At 50.3% G+C, this 16,534-nt stretch overlaps 1 protein-coding gene across 3 annotated transcripts in view; it reads right to left on the reverse strand.

Moving 5' to 3' along the window:
* Positions 1 to 16,534, reverse strand: part of LOC125948262 (filamin-A) — a 46,139-nt gene that overhangs the window by 21,336 nt on the left and 8,269 nt on the right. For 2 of the 3 annotated variants that reach the window (XM_049674159.1, XM_049674158.1), the window contains exons 3-8: positions 13,847 to 14,333; positions 10,971 to 12,515; positions 9,618 to 9,856; positions 8,934 to 9,500; positions 7,285 to 8,563; positions 7,064 to 7,196 (exon numbers count right to left, since the gene is read on the reverse strand). In XM_049674159.1, the coding sequence (XP_049530116.1) occupies positions 7,064 to 7,196; positions 7,285 to 8,563; positions 8,934 to 9,500; positions 9,618 to 9,856; positions 10,971 to 12,515; positions 13,847 to 14,333 (4,250 nt within the window). The remainder of the gene's footprint in view (positions 1 to 7,063; positions 7,197 to 7,284; positions 8,564 to 8,933; positions 9,501 to 9,617; positions 9,857 to 10,970; positions 12,516 to 13,846; positions 14,334 to 16,534) is intronic. The other variant, XM_049674160.1, reaches the window with a different exon arrangement.

The following is a 16,534-nucleotide window of genomic DNA, read 5'->3' on the forward strand; positions in this document are numbered from 1 at the left end:
CGAATCAGCATTGCGCAACGGTCTCACACATTGCTCTAGCCCGAAAAGCTGTGGCAGGAAATTAATGTGATTTCGTTCTCCATTTTTTGATTCAACCCTCGTGTCTCGAGACGCCTCCACTTAATGGGGACCGAAGATGGTTCCACTTCCCTTGGACAGCATGAATGCTGCATCAGAGCACCGTGAGGTCGAACCCGGTCAACGTTTCGTGTCATTTGTTGTTGGGTTGGGAGTCGGACTTGAAAGAAAAACTTAAACATTCCAAGTGACTGACACATGTCTCACGATTTAGCAATCCATCTACTTCATGCCCAGCAGCAGCAGCAATAGTAGTAGCAGCTTCAACTGTTTCATTACACAACGCTATAACGTTATAACATTGTAAATCCAATCCATCATGGATCCTATGTCCGAGATGATGATGCTAATGAAGATCCTCGGCAAAATATATATCATTTCCTTCACCCTTCGCCTTCCGCGGGACTTCTAGAACTCAAGCGTGAACGACCGGCACCAAGCCTGCGCCAGGTCTGCAGACATTCCCCCACGCTCCTGTCCGAGAGACCGAGCCCAACCGAGGGTAGCGCGCATCGATCCCGATGCCAGAAATTCTCTCCGCTCATTGACAGACATTGGTCGGCGCAAGGGTGCGCACAATTTGTTGGCCACAAATGTGACCACCTGCGCGGAATGTGTGTGTCGCCGTTGATTGTGTGCTGAATTCAAGATCGTACACTTTATGCGACGGGTGTTTACGGTTTCTGGTGTGGCAGATTTTTTGATTTGGAACCTGGTCCCGAGCATCTGCTCTTTCTCATGATAGCTCCTTCGCCAAGATACTATTCTGGTGGTGAGCATCGCGGTGGTGACAGACCAACAGCTTGGAACCACGGACTGTAACCACCGCGTGCGCCGCAGCTCATTAGCTCTGTTAGACGGTTGAATGACCAGGAATGAGACAATTGACCGCGTATCCTTGTCTGCGCGAGTCTGCGTGCCTCGAGTCGGACCCGTCGGATTGGCGCACGGGATGTGTGATACATAAAATGAAATACAAATTTATCTTCACCTACACGCGTTCGCCCTCTGGGGTGTTTCTTAAAAAAGATGAATTAGAGGACTTTTAATCGGGAACGAGCGGCCAGAAGCAACGGTGAGGCTGTCGCGCTTAGCCCCTGCTGTTATATATTGCGCAGGATTCCTGTGCAGGAATGCTGGCGTAATTTGTGGAGGTAGCGCAGTCTCTCGGTTGCATGATTAAAACGATTTATGAGAAGAACATAATTCAGAGGACGAAAGCGAAACGGCATTATTCGTACCTGTTGCGCTGTCCAGTTCATAGAAATTGAGGCGTACCTATCGTGTAGCTCACACTTTTTGCAATAAATTTAATGAAAAATTGTTTCTCTAGCCTGTAGCATTCTTTTTTTGTATATATAAATACAAATGCGTCAACCAGCGAGAGGGAATCACTTTACGATACATTTCCGCACCAGCTCGTCCATGAGATCATTATAAAATGCTACTTAAGAGCGAACGATCCGTTTTTCCTGCTTTCCTCTGGTCGTGATCGTGGATTCGTATTTCGACAAACCTCGGGCACGGCACGGCACGTCTCTCTTCCTGCGTCGTTTGAAGCGCAGTAGAAATGACCGTTCGTTGGTAACGGTTCGTTTTTCATCGCTTCTAAATGCGGGACAAGACATTCCCGGTTTCACTGGAGCTCGAGCAAGCGAGCGGAGCATGGCCGTTACAACCGGTGGCTGCGGCTGCAGCTGTTGACCGTGTTTGCGGATGCCAAGATGCGACGATCATGCTGACCTCCACCCACCCGGGGCTACCACGATCAGCTTCAACATGCTGACCTGTTTGCGTATTTGGATGGCAAAACATTCCAAAGTAGTTTGGTAAAACAACTTTTCCTACATTAAGTGAAAAGTAATCCAAAATAGATCCAAGTGCTGGGGCCCTTTTACTGCTTAAAATTAGTGTTGTAATCTTGTAATTTTGTCGTGTCGTGTAGAGAGGTAGAGAGTTTGTATCACCTTTTACTGCACGTAGTACACGATGCAAACGCACTGCAAATACACTGCCTTCGTTCACACACACAAACACACGCACAACGTGAAGCGCAACAACTTCGCTTTCCAGGGAATCTCCACAAAACAATCGTCCTGCGCAGCGTAACACACAACGCGATTTGTCTTATCACCTTCCAAGAGTCTATCCAATGACCAACAGGGGACCGTAAGTGGCCCGAGAGTGTACGTAGCGGGAGTGACTTTTCTTCCGGAGCGTTCGAACGGTAGTGGCGTGCGAGAGTGGCCACCGATCAAGATCATCGCACCACAGAAGCGCCATAGACCACGAGACATCATCGTAGTAGTCGTCGTCATCGTCGTCGTCGTCGTCGTCGTCGTCCTAACCGTCATCGTCGTGGTCTTGGTGCTGGTGGTTGCCATCGCCGCCATCTTCGTGCTTCGCTATTGTTCACTGCGCGTTGGTTTTGGGTTCGCAAGATTTGTGGCCAAGGAATCGGCCAGCGTCTAGCTTTCTCCTTCTCGCTCTCTCTTTCTTGGTCTCTCTTTCTCTCTCTCTCGCTCTCTCTAGCGATTGCCCCTCGGTCCTGTCGTGACCCGAGTACCGACACCGGTCGAAGGCGAGGGAAAACGGAATGAAAATAAGCAACTCTTAGCCGATTCGAAAAGCCGCAAAAGGTGGCAAAGGACGTGGCTGCTGCTGCTCCAAAGAGCGCTTGCCCCGTACGAGGGTGTGCTTGCCGCTTGTGAACAGTCCGATCGTCGTGTGCTCACCATCATCGCTGGGTGTGTGTGTGTAGATGACACGCGATCACGAGCAGCGAGAGTGAAATCCGGCATCTGACACACTCCCGGCCATCCTGTTAATGTAGTGTTGTGTCGGGCGGAGGGAATTGCTCACCGACCGAAACTCGACCGTATGATGGCCATCGTTGTCGATATCTGGATGCCTGGTTTCTCCGGGTTTTCTAATCCAAATGTTAATGGAAAACAAATCACAACGTGATGGCCGCACACACACACGATCCGTGCTGCAGAACTGGAACATTGTAGCCAATTGTAGCCGTGCCAGAATGGCCAAACGTGCTGTAAAGGATCCGCATAAATGACCTCGAATAGTTGTAGCATTCTGCATTCGTTTTAAGGGGTGTGTGTGTGTGACTGCTAATCGAACGGTGCGTTGCGATGGTTTACAGCTGGAGTTGACCATCGGTTCGGGATCGAATTTTTCGTTTACACGCGGCAGAGAAAAAGGAACTTGACCATCGCCACCATCATCGATTGATTGTAGGCAATGTGGGCGAGTACAATCTTTGCTGCGTTTGTTTGTTTGCCCCTCGAGCATTTGCACAAACAAACAAATGCGAGTGCAAAAATGAACAGGAAGCAATGGCAGCAACGATCCAGTACGCCATCAGCATGATCTTCTTTTGCTGGCACTTGCAAAACTGTTGGAAAAATGATTGGTGCAGACAATTGGCCAATTTTTGAACCACTTTCGTCTCATAGGGAATACTTAACAGATCACTTGAGACGTTCCTGTTGCATCGCTAGCATACCTCGCAATTTTGTTTGAAAACCTCGCCTGATTCCCGCAGATAAATCCATCGCCGTCGACGACAGTTGCAACGGATTAATCCGCCATGATAAAATGACATTTTCATTGCCGGTACACACATCCAACGTGGTGCCCACCGTTCCTGCGACGACAAATTGAGGGGATTAGTGGTTCAGCATGTGGCACTTGCTTCAAAAGCAAGCGCCGTGCGCGCTGCACGCGCCTCTCATTGCGTGCTGCGTGTATTTTCGGTGTTTCTGTCACAGGTTGGTCGCCATCCTCTGATGTTGGTTAGGGACATCCCACCAATTCCGACAGCCCGACAACACGCATCTTAACAGTCGCTGAATCGCCGTCCGGCAGCAACCCGTTCTACGGCGGCGGACACATTAATTACCGGAGCTGAAGCATAAGGTTGGAGGATAGAGGTTTGGTCTTCTTCGTTCTCGTCTAGTGACCACGTACTACGGACAGACCACGGTACACCCCTACCCCTACCCTACAGACAGCCCAGAATCCGGTAGCCGGTCGCTAATTGTCGAAATGTTTGTTGCATCGATCGACGTCTGACGACGCGTTGACTCGTGCGGCTGCTACACCCGGTTTCCCGGTGCCATCTGCTAGCGAACCACACCCAACATAATTGCGGCGGTTTCGGCGCCCCCCCAAAAGAACGTGCCAACGGGCAGAGAGTTGCGCTCGTGGCAAACGTCAGGATCGTGTACGAAACCGAACGAAACACACACAATGCTTACGTCGGTAAAGAAGTGATCTCCTGCTGGCATGCTGGGCGCATTATCCTCGCATGTTTTAATTGCATAGTTCTGAGAACATTAACTGCCGAATGGCGGAAGATTTATGAACTCTCGGCAGACTCGGCTCTCAGGCACGCCACGTGGTGAAGCATTGTATCAGGTAGAAATGGGAATGGGGCGTGACAGTTATCTCCGAACGCGACTTTAATGTGTTTGTTGAGATCCACGTTAATGGTGTGCTTCGGTTGCATTCACCAGTAAATTAGTGTTCATTCTCTGTTAATTGCTGGGGCACATAACGGAACCGATGATGTTGATATTTTTCATAAAATTATCAAAAAACCTCTAGAATGCGATGCATTTTCTTTTTAAAATTGATTCCTCTGTTCCCATTTCAATCATCCCTTAAATATTTAAGATAATAAACTGCAGCTTGAAATATAGATTTGAATGATGAGAACCGCCTTGCACCTACCTGCTCTGCCTGTGTACCGTGTTGCGAGGAGCATACGGCCTGCTTAAATCATTTCTTTCCGTGGTGCGTTTTGCAAGAGTCAGCGTTAGCGTGGAACACTAGATTCGTCTGCTCTATGCTCTACTCTCTACTCCAGCTCAGAAGCGCGCACACACACGGCAGATAGTAGCAGCAGCAGCAACAGCGGTAGCAGCCAAGGCAGAACAGGCAGGAGGACAGGCAGGTAGAGGTACAAGCGACAGGGTTGTGACGAGTCAGTTTATGAAACAGATGCATTTCGTGCAGCAACCGGAACTGATCCTGCACAACGGGATGTGCTGTTAAATGTATGTGCATCTGTCTATGTGTGTGTTTGTATGAGTATTGAGCGCGCACGTAACGTTACGCTAAAGGATGGTGGTGCAAAAGGATGGCAAGATGTACGAACACCGAAAACAAAAAAAGACAAACAAAGGCACTTCCTCTTTAAGGTGGGTGTGTGTGTTGAAAAGGAGGATAACAGATCGATCCTTGTGCTGCTTCTTTTGCATACACTCCTATCAACGACCAGCTTGTCTTTCGCATTTGTCATTTTACGGTGACAGTTGTTTTGCAACAAGCAAGCTCGCTTCTTCCGAGGTTAGAAATAAGCTGAATGATGAGTAATAAGAAGAAGCAGAAGCGTATGAGCATAGGAAGTGTCCAGCGGAATTAGCAAAACGCGTTTAAAAACAATGCAATGCCAGTCAAAACAACACGTGTTGCATGCGTTTCAAGAAGCAAAATGGCCCGCTCCCCCGGTTCCCCTAGATCGGTGCTGCAGGTGTGCTTTCGCGGATGCGCGGCTGGCGCAGTCCCCCCATGACCCATGATCCCATCTCTCGATGATCTCCGATGGTCGCGGCACCGTTCGCAACAACCGACGACGGCTGGCCAACAACCGACCGACGTTGCCGGTTGTCGCTCGCGTGATGATACACGACAAGCGGATTTGCCGTTTGCCCGCGGGGCCCGAGCTATTTTTAGGGCGCATGTGATGCCGGGGCGCACTGCCCGCCCGGAATCCGTATGTGCCGCCTGGCTTGGCCTAGGCCTGGCCTGGCCTGGGACCAGGGTATGCAGAATTATAGAATAATGGATCGCGAAATGTTTGAATGAAGCGGTAGAAGGGGACGGCGGTTGCAGTGTGGGGGGGGGGAGAATGTTGAAAAAATTATACATTTCAAGATTTATTTTCATTCAGCACATATTTCGACGCTTGACGCACAAACCATGGTACTACCACTCTGGCCACTAGCGAGCGAGTCGCGGCGCTTTGCAGTAAAGAAGCCAGCAAGAAGTGGGTGGCAGATGCTAACCCAACCGGAGAAGCGGTTTGCAAGCGGTGGGGCGCGGGCATAAAAAGTAACGCGAGCAGCGTGATCGTTTGACGAAAAAGGTTGTCACATGGCGTTGCAAATTTATAAATCATGCGGCTACGCGGGGGTAGGACAGGAGCGAGATCAGTAAGTCGCGACCACTGAGTGTTGGGTGAGGTGGGTGTGTTGGGTGGTTGAAGGGGGGTGGATCATGACAGCGCAACATGAATCTACAGCAAATTGGTTTTTAATTTTTTGTTAGTAACACACCACCAGTCGAAGTCGCTTCTACTAAGAGACTAAGCGAGACAGCAACACAGACCAACTGACAGCATGCATGCTGTGTCGGGGTCGCGTTGGAAAGCGCTACTAGCTCAGTGTCTTCGCTAAAGGTTGCGTTTGAGTCTTGGCTAACATGGAACGAAAAGTTACTTGAAGTGTTTGCGCGCCGTCGGTTTTGTCGGTTCCAAATTTCCAAATTTATTTCTCCACCACCACTTGTGGTAACTAAATACATTAAACACCACACACACGAACGTACGCACGCACAGACCGAGATAAAATTTGAGGGGGGGTTTTAACACAAAGTAACGGACATGACGAATAGACGAAGCAATTCGATTCGAGATGGGATGAAAAAATGGGGTGGCTGTGTTGTTTTGCACTCGGCGCTATCTGTTTCATAAACGACACAACACCGCAAGGACGACAAAGGAGGCTTCTGTTTGCAATCGCGCGGGACAGTTGTTTCAATGAGCAGCTAACTACTACCGCTACTAGGATCATTGAAACAACTCCAACGGGGCAAAACCATACAGAAGAAACGGCTATACATACGATGAGGAGTAATAAGAGACAGAGAGAGAGAGAGATAGAGAGAGAAGGTGGTTCTAATCTACCTTGATTGTGAACGTGCCGTTCGGGATGTTCTGGCCGCCGAACTTGATGTCCAGATCGTAGTCGCCCGGATCCTTCAGCAGGTAGAAGATGTCGAAGAAACCGTCCTTCTCGATGATATCGATGTCAACATCGCTGCCAGATAAAAGGGACAAAGAAGGCACAGGAAAATAAGGAACGTCAGTAAATGCTCGAATCAAACGACAGGAGACAGGTGCCATACCTAGCTTCCGAGTGTGACACAATCTTACAGGTGACCGCACCCGTACCGGCTTCCCTCGCGTCGACCGCAAAGTGGTTCTTCTTGCCGTACTCCTGGCTAGTCGGGACCGCCTGTACCATCTTACACTTGTCCGCTTCGCCCGTCGGTATGGCTTGCAGCAGGAAGGGTGAACCGAGCACGTCCTTACCGCCGCACTTAATACTGACATTGTACGGACCGCATTCGTCCGGTACGAACGACACGGCGTACGTACCGTCCGGTTCCTGGTCCATCTTCGGCAACAGCGACTTCCCGTCCGGACCCTTGATGCTAACGTTGATGTCCTCCTTCGCTTTCGCTTTCGGTGCTTCGATCTGGAACTTGGCCGGTAGCGAGGCAGGTAGATTCTTCTTCGTCGCCGCCTCTCCATACACCTTAGCCACCGGTGTTACGGGTCCTTCCTTCGGGGCTGGTGCCACCGTCATCACGAACGGACTGCAGCTCACTTCCGTATCCGCAAAGCTAACGTTCGCCGTCAGGACGGTTCCTTCCTTCGGTGGCACGTACGATACACCGTACACACCATCGCCCCTATCCTGCACCTGCACGCTCACCGGTTTACCATCGGAGGAGTTGAGCTTGACAGCGACATTGCCCGGACCAGCCGTACCACAGTCGATGTAAAACTCGGCCGGCACACCCTCGCACACTTGATTATGCTCGATGCCCGGACCGTACACCTTCACCTTCTCCGGGCGTGTTGACTCCTTCACCAGTACCTTGAACGGTGAACCTGGGATGTGCTTATCGGCGAACCGGATCGTCACATCATACTCGCCCGGTTCCGTCGGCAAGTATTCGACCTCACACGAACCATCCCGGTTGTCGGTGCAGTGCATCTTCGCCTCCGATGGTCCTTCGATCGCGAGCGATAGTCCACCGGCACCGGCACCACGTGTTTCTACCGTAAACGTCGCTTTGTTATCGGTCATTGCACCTTCCAGACCGGGACCGTACGCACGGCAGCGCGTCGGATCGCATCCGGATTTAACGTTCACGACGAACGGAGATCCCGGGACGGGTACGTTATCGTAAAGGAGCTCGATTGTATGCCGACCCGCCTCGAACGGTGTGTACATGATGCGGAACACATCGTCGGCGGATTCGCTTGGCACCAGTTTGCTCGGAATTTCGTTGCCCCGTGGATCGAAGATGTTACAGGATAGCTTCGCTCGATCGACGTCATTACCGACCTTGCTCATGTCGACCATGAAATCGGTCGGTGCGTTCATTACGACGCCTGAAACGGGTGAGGAAGAAGCGGATCAGTTTCGTGGAATGCAAAGCACTGGAACATGGCATAAAGAACTAAAAAAAATAAATAAAAATAAAGCAACACGTCGTCGATCGCGTGAAAGAAACTGAAAGGTCATGCAGGAGGATTATTCTCTTCGGTTATCATCCAAGATAAAAACAGCGAACGAACGAACACACACAGACACAGACAAATCAAACTTAAGATTATGCTATGCTACGAATAAAGATTATGCTATGCTACGAAAAAAAAGGACGTTAAAAAAAGGATTGCGAGTGAGAATCACAACGGCCACACGCCGATAAGCAGCAAACTGGAGCAGAACTCAACATCAACAAGGCTAGTGCCACTTTACCGTGCGGTTGGATACCCATGCCGGACACGCGTATCTTATTCAGATTCGGTTCCGGCACGATGATCGCCTGGTACGGTGAACCGGCGATGTGATCATCGTTGAACGTTATGTTGATCGTATAGTCACCGATCTCGGTCGGTAGATAGGCGACATTGCACGTCCCATCCCCATTATCGCGACAGTTGATCGCCGCCTCACACGGTCCCTCCACCGTAACACCGAGTCCACCCTGGCCAGCACCCCGCGTATCGATCATAAACTCCGCCGGTCGATTAATGATACCACGGACCAGCCCCGGACCACTCGCCTGTACCTTGCGTGAATCGGAACCGACCAGACACTGCAATCGGAACGGTTGCGGTGTGATCGGCGTACCACCGAAGCTAACGCTCAGCAGATACTCGCCGAGCTGGGTCGGGGTAAAGTTGACCAGAAAGCCCTCGGCCGTCGGTATGACGTGCGCCTTGATGCGGTTGCCCGATGGGCTCGTGATCGTGACGGCCAGATCCGCCTTCCCGATGCCATTCGTGATGACGCGGAACTGCTGGAGACTGTTCAGTGGGGCAGCTATCGGGACGCCCACGACGGGGAACGGAACAGGAGCCATTAGACATCGCATCGCGAGTGCGGGACATCACGCAAGACGAGACGAGAATAAATGGGGTTATAACGGCCTATACTTACTTGGTTCCAGACCATCGACCTTGATCTTCGACACGTCGACCGGTGGCGATACGGTTACTTTCGGGGCGATCGGTACCTTGAGGCCACCGTAGACGAGGTTGGTCGTATAGGTGCCCGGTAGGGGCGGTATCACTTCCACGGCGTACGTTTGATCTTCGTTGTCGATGATGCGCACCGGTACCTTCTGTTTCGTTTCCTCGTGCACCAGATTCACCTCCAGCTGTCCCGTGCCGGCATTTCTAGGGGAGGAAGGAATTATTTAAAAATGGATTGAAGCGATTCTAAGCAAGTAAACTACGTATCCTAAATGTAGACTATTGTTTTTAGGCTTCTGTACGTTACAAAATATGATTAACCGGGTAATCGAGCTTCGAATTGTATTTTGGAAATCATATTGGACTTAAGGGGGGGCTTCGGTATTTAATTTTATTTCTACGCATTTACTTCTGACATTTTTTTATGAGTGCTCATTCTTTCAAGAGTATCGTGTAAAATTTTTGGATCAATTGAAGCAAAACTGACAAAGCTATTGAATTTTGAAAAACAGAGCTTCATACAAGGCTCACAGCATCTCGCAACTTTGAATCGCGTTTCCCAAAACCTACGTTTTCAAAGTCGGTGCCCATCGTAGCATAAAGACTAGTGGACCCATCGATTTGAAATTTTCAACACATAATCTGCATACTATTTGTCAGGTAGCCCCGTCAAGATTTTATAAAAATTGTTGATACTTTTTTTTTAGACATTTTTTTTAATTATGTAAAGCTCATTGTTTGAGGCAATATCGAAAAAAGCAACACTTTTTCAACTTCAAAAATCTGCCAAAAATCGAAAAATGGGTAATTTTATAAAAACTCGCCGGGGCTACCTGGATAAACTTATATTCTAACTAAAGAATATTCATTTGTGTATTTCTGATGACCCGGCACATGGCTACGATGGGCACCGCAAAAAGTACATTTTTGCAAACTTGCCTATCTACATTGGATGTCATGAACATAGTTTTGAATAAATCTTTCACAAAATAGAATCAGATATTCTTGAGAAGTTGTAGTTAAAAATGACATTCACTTGAAAAAATTAAGTTGAATGGTTTCTGCACAATAAATCGTCAAAAATAAGCCTTTTTTTGACCAGAAATAACCAAAGCCCCCGCTTAAGACAATCAAATCAACCAATCATAAGGAGTTCTTCATATGAAGGTCATAGATAATATAGTTCCCATGATGTTTTTGTATGAAACAAATATAAATCACCTTCAAAATATGGTCCAAAATGAACATCTCTACCAAATTGTCGATAACTGAAGAAAGGTGTTAAAAGAAAGCAATCAGGAAAAAACCCGGTAATTACCTCGCGTCAACGTTAAAGTGCGTAGCGGCGTTCGGTTTCACGCCCGGTTCGAGCCACGGTCCAAAGAACTGCACCTTCGAGGCGTCCAGTGGGGTGGAAACGTTCACACGGAACGGTGACTGCGGTACGGCCACACCACCATAGTTAACCTCGACCGTGACGGGATCGGCCGATGGCGCCGTATAGCTGATCTTTCTCGTTCCGTCCTCCTTGTTCTGGCTGATCCGATGGGCGATCGTGTTGGAGAACACATCATTGATCTTCACCTCGAGCGGTGCCGAACCGGCACGCGTCGCATCCACCGTAAACTCGGTCGGTTTGTTGACGATCACACTTCCGTTCTTCTCCACCCCCGGACCGCTCACCTTCACCAGTTCCGGATGGAAATCGTCCGCCTTCGGTAGTACCTGCGCAATGTGGGGACTCCTCGGGATGTCCTCATTATCGCACAGGATGTGAACGGCGTACTCGCCCGGTGCCGTCGGATGATACTTAACCAGCGCCGATCCGTCCCCATTATCATGGCACTCAATCTCGGCCTGCGATGGCCCCGCAATGCTGAAGCCCAGATTGCCCGTTTCACCGTTCGTCTCGACGACAAAGCAGGCCGGTTGGCCCACCATTCCCGTCTTCAACCCCGGACCGTACGCCACGATCGAGGTGTGCTTCTGGGGACCAACCGTTACCTCGAACGGGGATTTGGGGATTTCCTGCGATCCATAAAGGATCAGCAGCTTGTAGCGGCCCTCCTTCAGTGGAATGTACTGCACCTCGTACGTTGTCGCGTCCAGTTTGCGCATACTGTACTCCGGCACGACGCCACCGGGACCGAAAATTTTCACCTCCGGTACACCCTCACCGGCACCCTCGGTGAAGATCCGGAACGTGACGTCATCATCGTTAACGCGCACACCGACGGGCTGCAGACCGCGGCCACTCGCACGCACCTTCCGTGGATCACAAACCGGTGCTACGCGCACACCGTACGGACTACCCTTGATCTGTTGCCCACAGTAGAACACGTTGACCGAGTGTAGACCGATTTGCTTCGCGGTGTACTCACACCGCCACTGATCGGGACCGATTTGGCGTAGCTTGGCCGCAACGGTCGTCTTGTGGTTGGCCGGATCGAGTACGATCACTTCGGGTGTTCCCTTGCCGGCGTCCTTCGTCTGAATGTCGAAGTACGTCTGCTTACCGACGATCACACCGTCCGGAAGCAGACCGGGACCACTGGCCGTTACCTTCGATGCATCACCGGCCTGACCTTCGATCTGCACCTCGTACGGACTCTTCGGGATGTCACGACCGTTGAACTTGACGTACACCTTGTGCGATCCCTCCAGCTTCGGTATGTAGGACACCGAGTACGTTAGGTTCTTGTCGTTGTTGAAGCGACAGTCCACCTTCTCCGGGTTACCGTTCGGGTTCTGGACGGCCACCTCCACGTTGCCCTTGCCGGCCGAAAACGTCTCGACGGTGAAGTTGGCTGGCGCTCCGACCGTTGGTCCGGTCGGTTCGATACCGGGACCGTATGCGCGCACCCTGGAGCCGTTGAGGTGGGGAGTTGCAGTGGAGGGAGGGAAATGCGTGCCGAAGGGAAGAAAGAGAAATGAGAAACGAAAGAATGACGTTAGCGATGCGGGCGCAAAACAGGCAAAACAAGTGGCGCAGAGCTGAAGACAGAGGAGAATGGAGGAGAAGAAGAAGCATTCAAAGTCAAGCTTTCAGCCACGAGTAGCCACTATGAGTTACACGAGGAAACTGAGAAGTTCTCGAGACCCACTGCTTTTGGTTTTTGGGAAAACATTTTCTGGACCATTCTGCGTCGAACGAATTGATGATGAGTCCCCGACGAAACTGCTATCGTTTCCTCGATCCTAGCTAACTAGCGTTCGGCAAGCCAAAGCAAGCACGATAGCGGACTCTTTGGACACATGAAGGTGAGTTAGTTTACAGTTTCTTGCCAAAGTTTACTATTGGAATTTAAAAGAGTATCCGAAAGAAGAGAGAAGGTTGCTAATCAAAGAACTGGTCAGAGGTCTAAGTGAGCTGTGGAATGTTTTCGCTGGGTACTTGACTGGGTACTGTGATCATGAGATGTAGTTTGTTTGGAGTAATTTTACCAAAAGAATTGCACAATGACAAAACAGAGCAATAGTAAGAGAGAGAAAGAGAGAGAGGAGACAGTAGATGTGGTAATACTATGGCAAAAGTCAGTTAACAATGTAAAACAACAGTGAAACAATGTAAAAGCTCAACAGAACAACATCAACAACAACAACAGATGGCACCAACCAACCAACTTACCGCGGCGGTGGAACACTGCCATTGACATAGTGTGCGTACATCGAGTAGCATTGTGAGTAGTAGTAGAGGTAGTAGTAGTAGTAGGTAGTAGTAGGTAGTAGTAGTAGTAGTACACATGTTCAAAGCGAACATGGTAATGTGAGGTATTTGGTCGAGAAAGAGAACAGAAATAAAAACAGAAAGAGTGAGAGAAAGAGAGTAAATCAAGGATCAAGAGATGTTTTCAAGGTGGCAAGATTGTGTAGCAGGAATTGATAGCCGTGATTGATTGAACCGTGTTGAGGTCAAGGGCGAATGGAGAGAGATTGTATCAATGCAGCATCGGAGGAAGTCGTTAATGCGTGTATGTGTGTATGTGTCCGTATGTGGAAGAGCAGAGAGAAAGAGGATAGATAAGCGAAAAAAAATCATTCACTCTATCCAGTGCATTAACCAGGGAGTCAATTTCATCTACGGAGGAAACGGATCGTCAAGGGTACTCCAGCTCTACTCTACATGATCCAAACCGAGCTTTCGTGAAGGGGAGGAGTGCATATGGATCTTCACAACCCCCGGGATGTGCTCACCTGCTATGGTTCGTGCGCGGTCGCAACGGAGCGCCCGATTTCAGCTTCGCATTCGGATACTGTGACAGGTAGGTCATCATAGACTGCTCGTCAATGTTCGGATTGACCATTTCCTCCGGTCGTATCAGTTGCCGTACGTTCAGCCAATCATCCGCCAGTCCCATCGCTTCGGCCGCATTCTGTACCGCATCCTTCGGGTCCCACATTGGCCAGTCCGGGCAGAGACCGGGCGCAACGGCATCGACCAGCGCACCGACCGCTTTTCCGTTCGTCCAGTCGCTGGTGAAGTTGTTGATCGGCAGGTCCGGTACCAGCCGGTGAATCCAGTTCATCAGCCGCTGCTTCGGTGACGCTCCGTTACCGTTCGCCTGGTTATCGCCGTTCTCGTCACCCTCCCACATCGGCAACGAGATGGAGTAGTGCAGAATCAGCGTCCAGATCAGGCCCATGATCAGCTTCAGCTTGCAGTCGACGATGTCGGAGGAATCTGTACCGGAGGAGAACGGTGGTATGTGAGTGAGAGTGAGAGAGAGGCATGGGTTTTTGGGTAGCAAATTCCCACGATAACACGCATGCTAGCCGGAAGAGTCGACGTGATAAGGGAACAGCACAAGAAGTTTAGTCGTTTTCATGTTGCCTACGACTCTTCATTCGCTTATCTATTATTTATGTGGAACATTCAAACACAGTGAGCGAATTAATTTGACGAGACTCTTCGTTGCTGCTCTTTTTTATGAATTTTTCTTCAGCCATCAAGACCATCATTACGACGCATGTGGTCAATTTCTAGGTCTTTTTCTAGGCTACTTGGATTTATTTAGAGTATTAAGGTTTTGCGAAATATTTTCAAGTTTCAGTAAATATGCTGAATAAAACAAAGTAACCCAGAATAGGGACCAACAATATTGCGCATGTGTCGTAAGTTCCATCCACAGAAGCGATTGCCGACATCTTTACATACCAACGAACCATCACGGCACGTGTCTGATGCTCTACCTTGCATCGAATGACTCCAAAAGTGTCATCATCGTAACAGCAGGAGCGAGCTCGTCTCCTTTTGCACGTGACACAAACACTGATGGCGGTGGCCACGACGCACCCCATAAGCGGACCATGCGCACTTCCCTTGAAGCCCAATGCTAACCGCATCTCGTTGCCATTCGACAATCTGTCAAAAATGGCCAGCCACAGCACTCAGGGAGGCAGAGCAGAGCCTTCAAGGTGCACCACGCACAACGGCACGCATTCAGCACAAACAATCATCATCATCATCGCCATCATCATCATCATCAATGCAAAGCCTCGCAGCAGTAGCACCGGCAGCAGCAGCATCAAGGATTCGCGTTCGGCTCCACCATTCGCTCCAAGAGTAGCGCGGCGCGACGGCCATAAACAGAACCCGAACCCCGCCGCGAGTCCAAGTCCGAGATAGTGTTGGAAGCCTGTTTTGCCTATATTTAGCGTTTGAGTCATCAAGTCAAGGCGGGCTCTCTCTCGTGATCTTTCGTCTGGCGTCTAAAAGGCCTCGAGGCTTGTGCGTCGTTGGGCACGTCGCTCGCCCCGTACGCGTTTCGCAGCTGCTCCCGGCGGGAGGAGCGAAACCGAAACCGATGAGCAGCATAAACACAATTGTAATCTCGAGGTAGCCTCTCTTGGTCCTCTGTGTGCGGGGTCGTGCGGTCAGTGCGATCGAAAGCGAAAGCGATCGCACAAAGCTGGTAGCCCAGGCCACAGCAGACCAGACCAGACCAGACCAGAAACCTCAATACGTGCTCTGGAATCGCAGGCGAGTGAGCGAGCGAGCAACGAGCAGTTAACAGATTCGGAGCGGATTCCAGGGTGGTAGCGTTATGGTCTGGTGCACCCGTGTCCCCCCTTTCCTTTCCTTTCCTCCGACGTCGCTTGTTGTTGTGGTGGCTACACGTTCTCACCTTGTGTGCCGTCATCCAACCATCAGCCATCCCGCCATCAACCCGTTTAGTTCATGCTGTACGTGGCTTGATGTTGCCCTTTTTGCTGGATTCGATCATCTTCGAGGCACACGAGGCACTGCAAACGGCGCTGCTTTGGCCTTGTTCGCTCGATCGCTTGCACGCGTTGACCATGCACTCTAGCTCTCTCTCTCTCTCTCTCTCTCTCTCTCTCTCTCTCTCTCTCTCTCTCTTCATCTGGGCACGTTCGACCGATCTACGATCGGATGCGATCGGAAATCCAGAGGAATCCTCCTCGATTACGTCATGATCGCGAACGTGGCGACACAGGAGAGAATGCCCCACGAGCGAATGAACGAAAGGGAGAAAGAGAGTGTGTTTGTGTGTGAAAGAGAGAGAGACAGGAGCGTTGGAGCATAATCTACATATTCATTAGCGTCGTCGCGAAGGGAGGCAGCAGTTAGAACCTGTTTCGAGCCCGGTCGCGCACCCCCCGTTGCCTTATTCCATATTGGACGAAAATGCCGCCACCCTACTCCGTCAATCCGGACAATCGTGGCGCGACCGCGACTACACCATAACCGGCAAGGCCATAACACATCGTCATGGTTCGTCATCACCGTCAACTGGTGGACAATCGAGCTGCTATTGCCGGGCCTTGAGCCGGGCTTTACAATGGAAATTAGTGCACGGCATGGTCGGTGGATGGAGAGGGATTAAAGGGGTAGAAATAAGAGAGGGTGCTGCATAAATTCTA

Source organism: Anopheles darlingi, chromosome 2, assembly GCF_943734745.1.
Source record: "Anopheles darlingi chromosome 2, idAnoDarlMG_H_01, whole genome shotgun sequence".
In the NCBI taxonomy this organism is placed as follows: domain Eukaryota; kingdom Metazoa; phylum Arthropoda; class Insecta; order Diptera; family Culicidae; genus Anopheles; species Anopheles darlingi.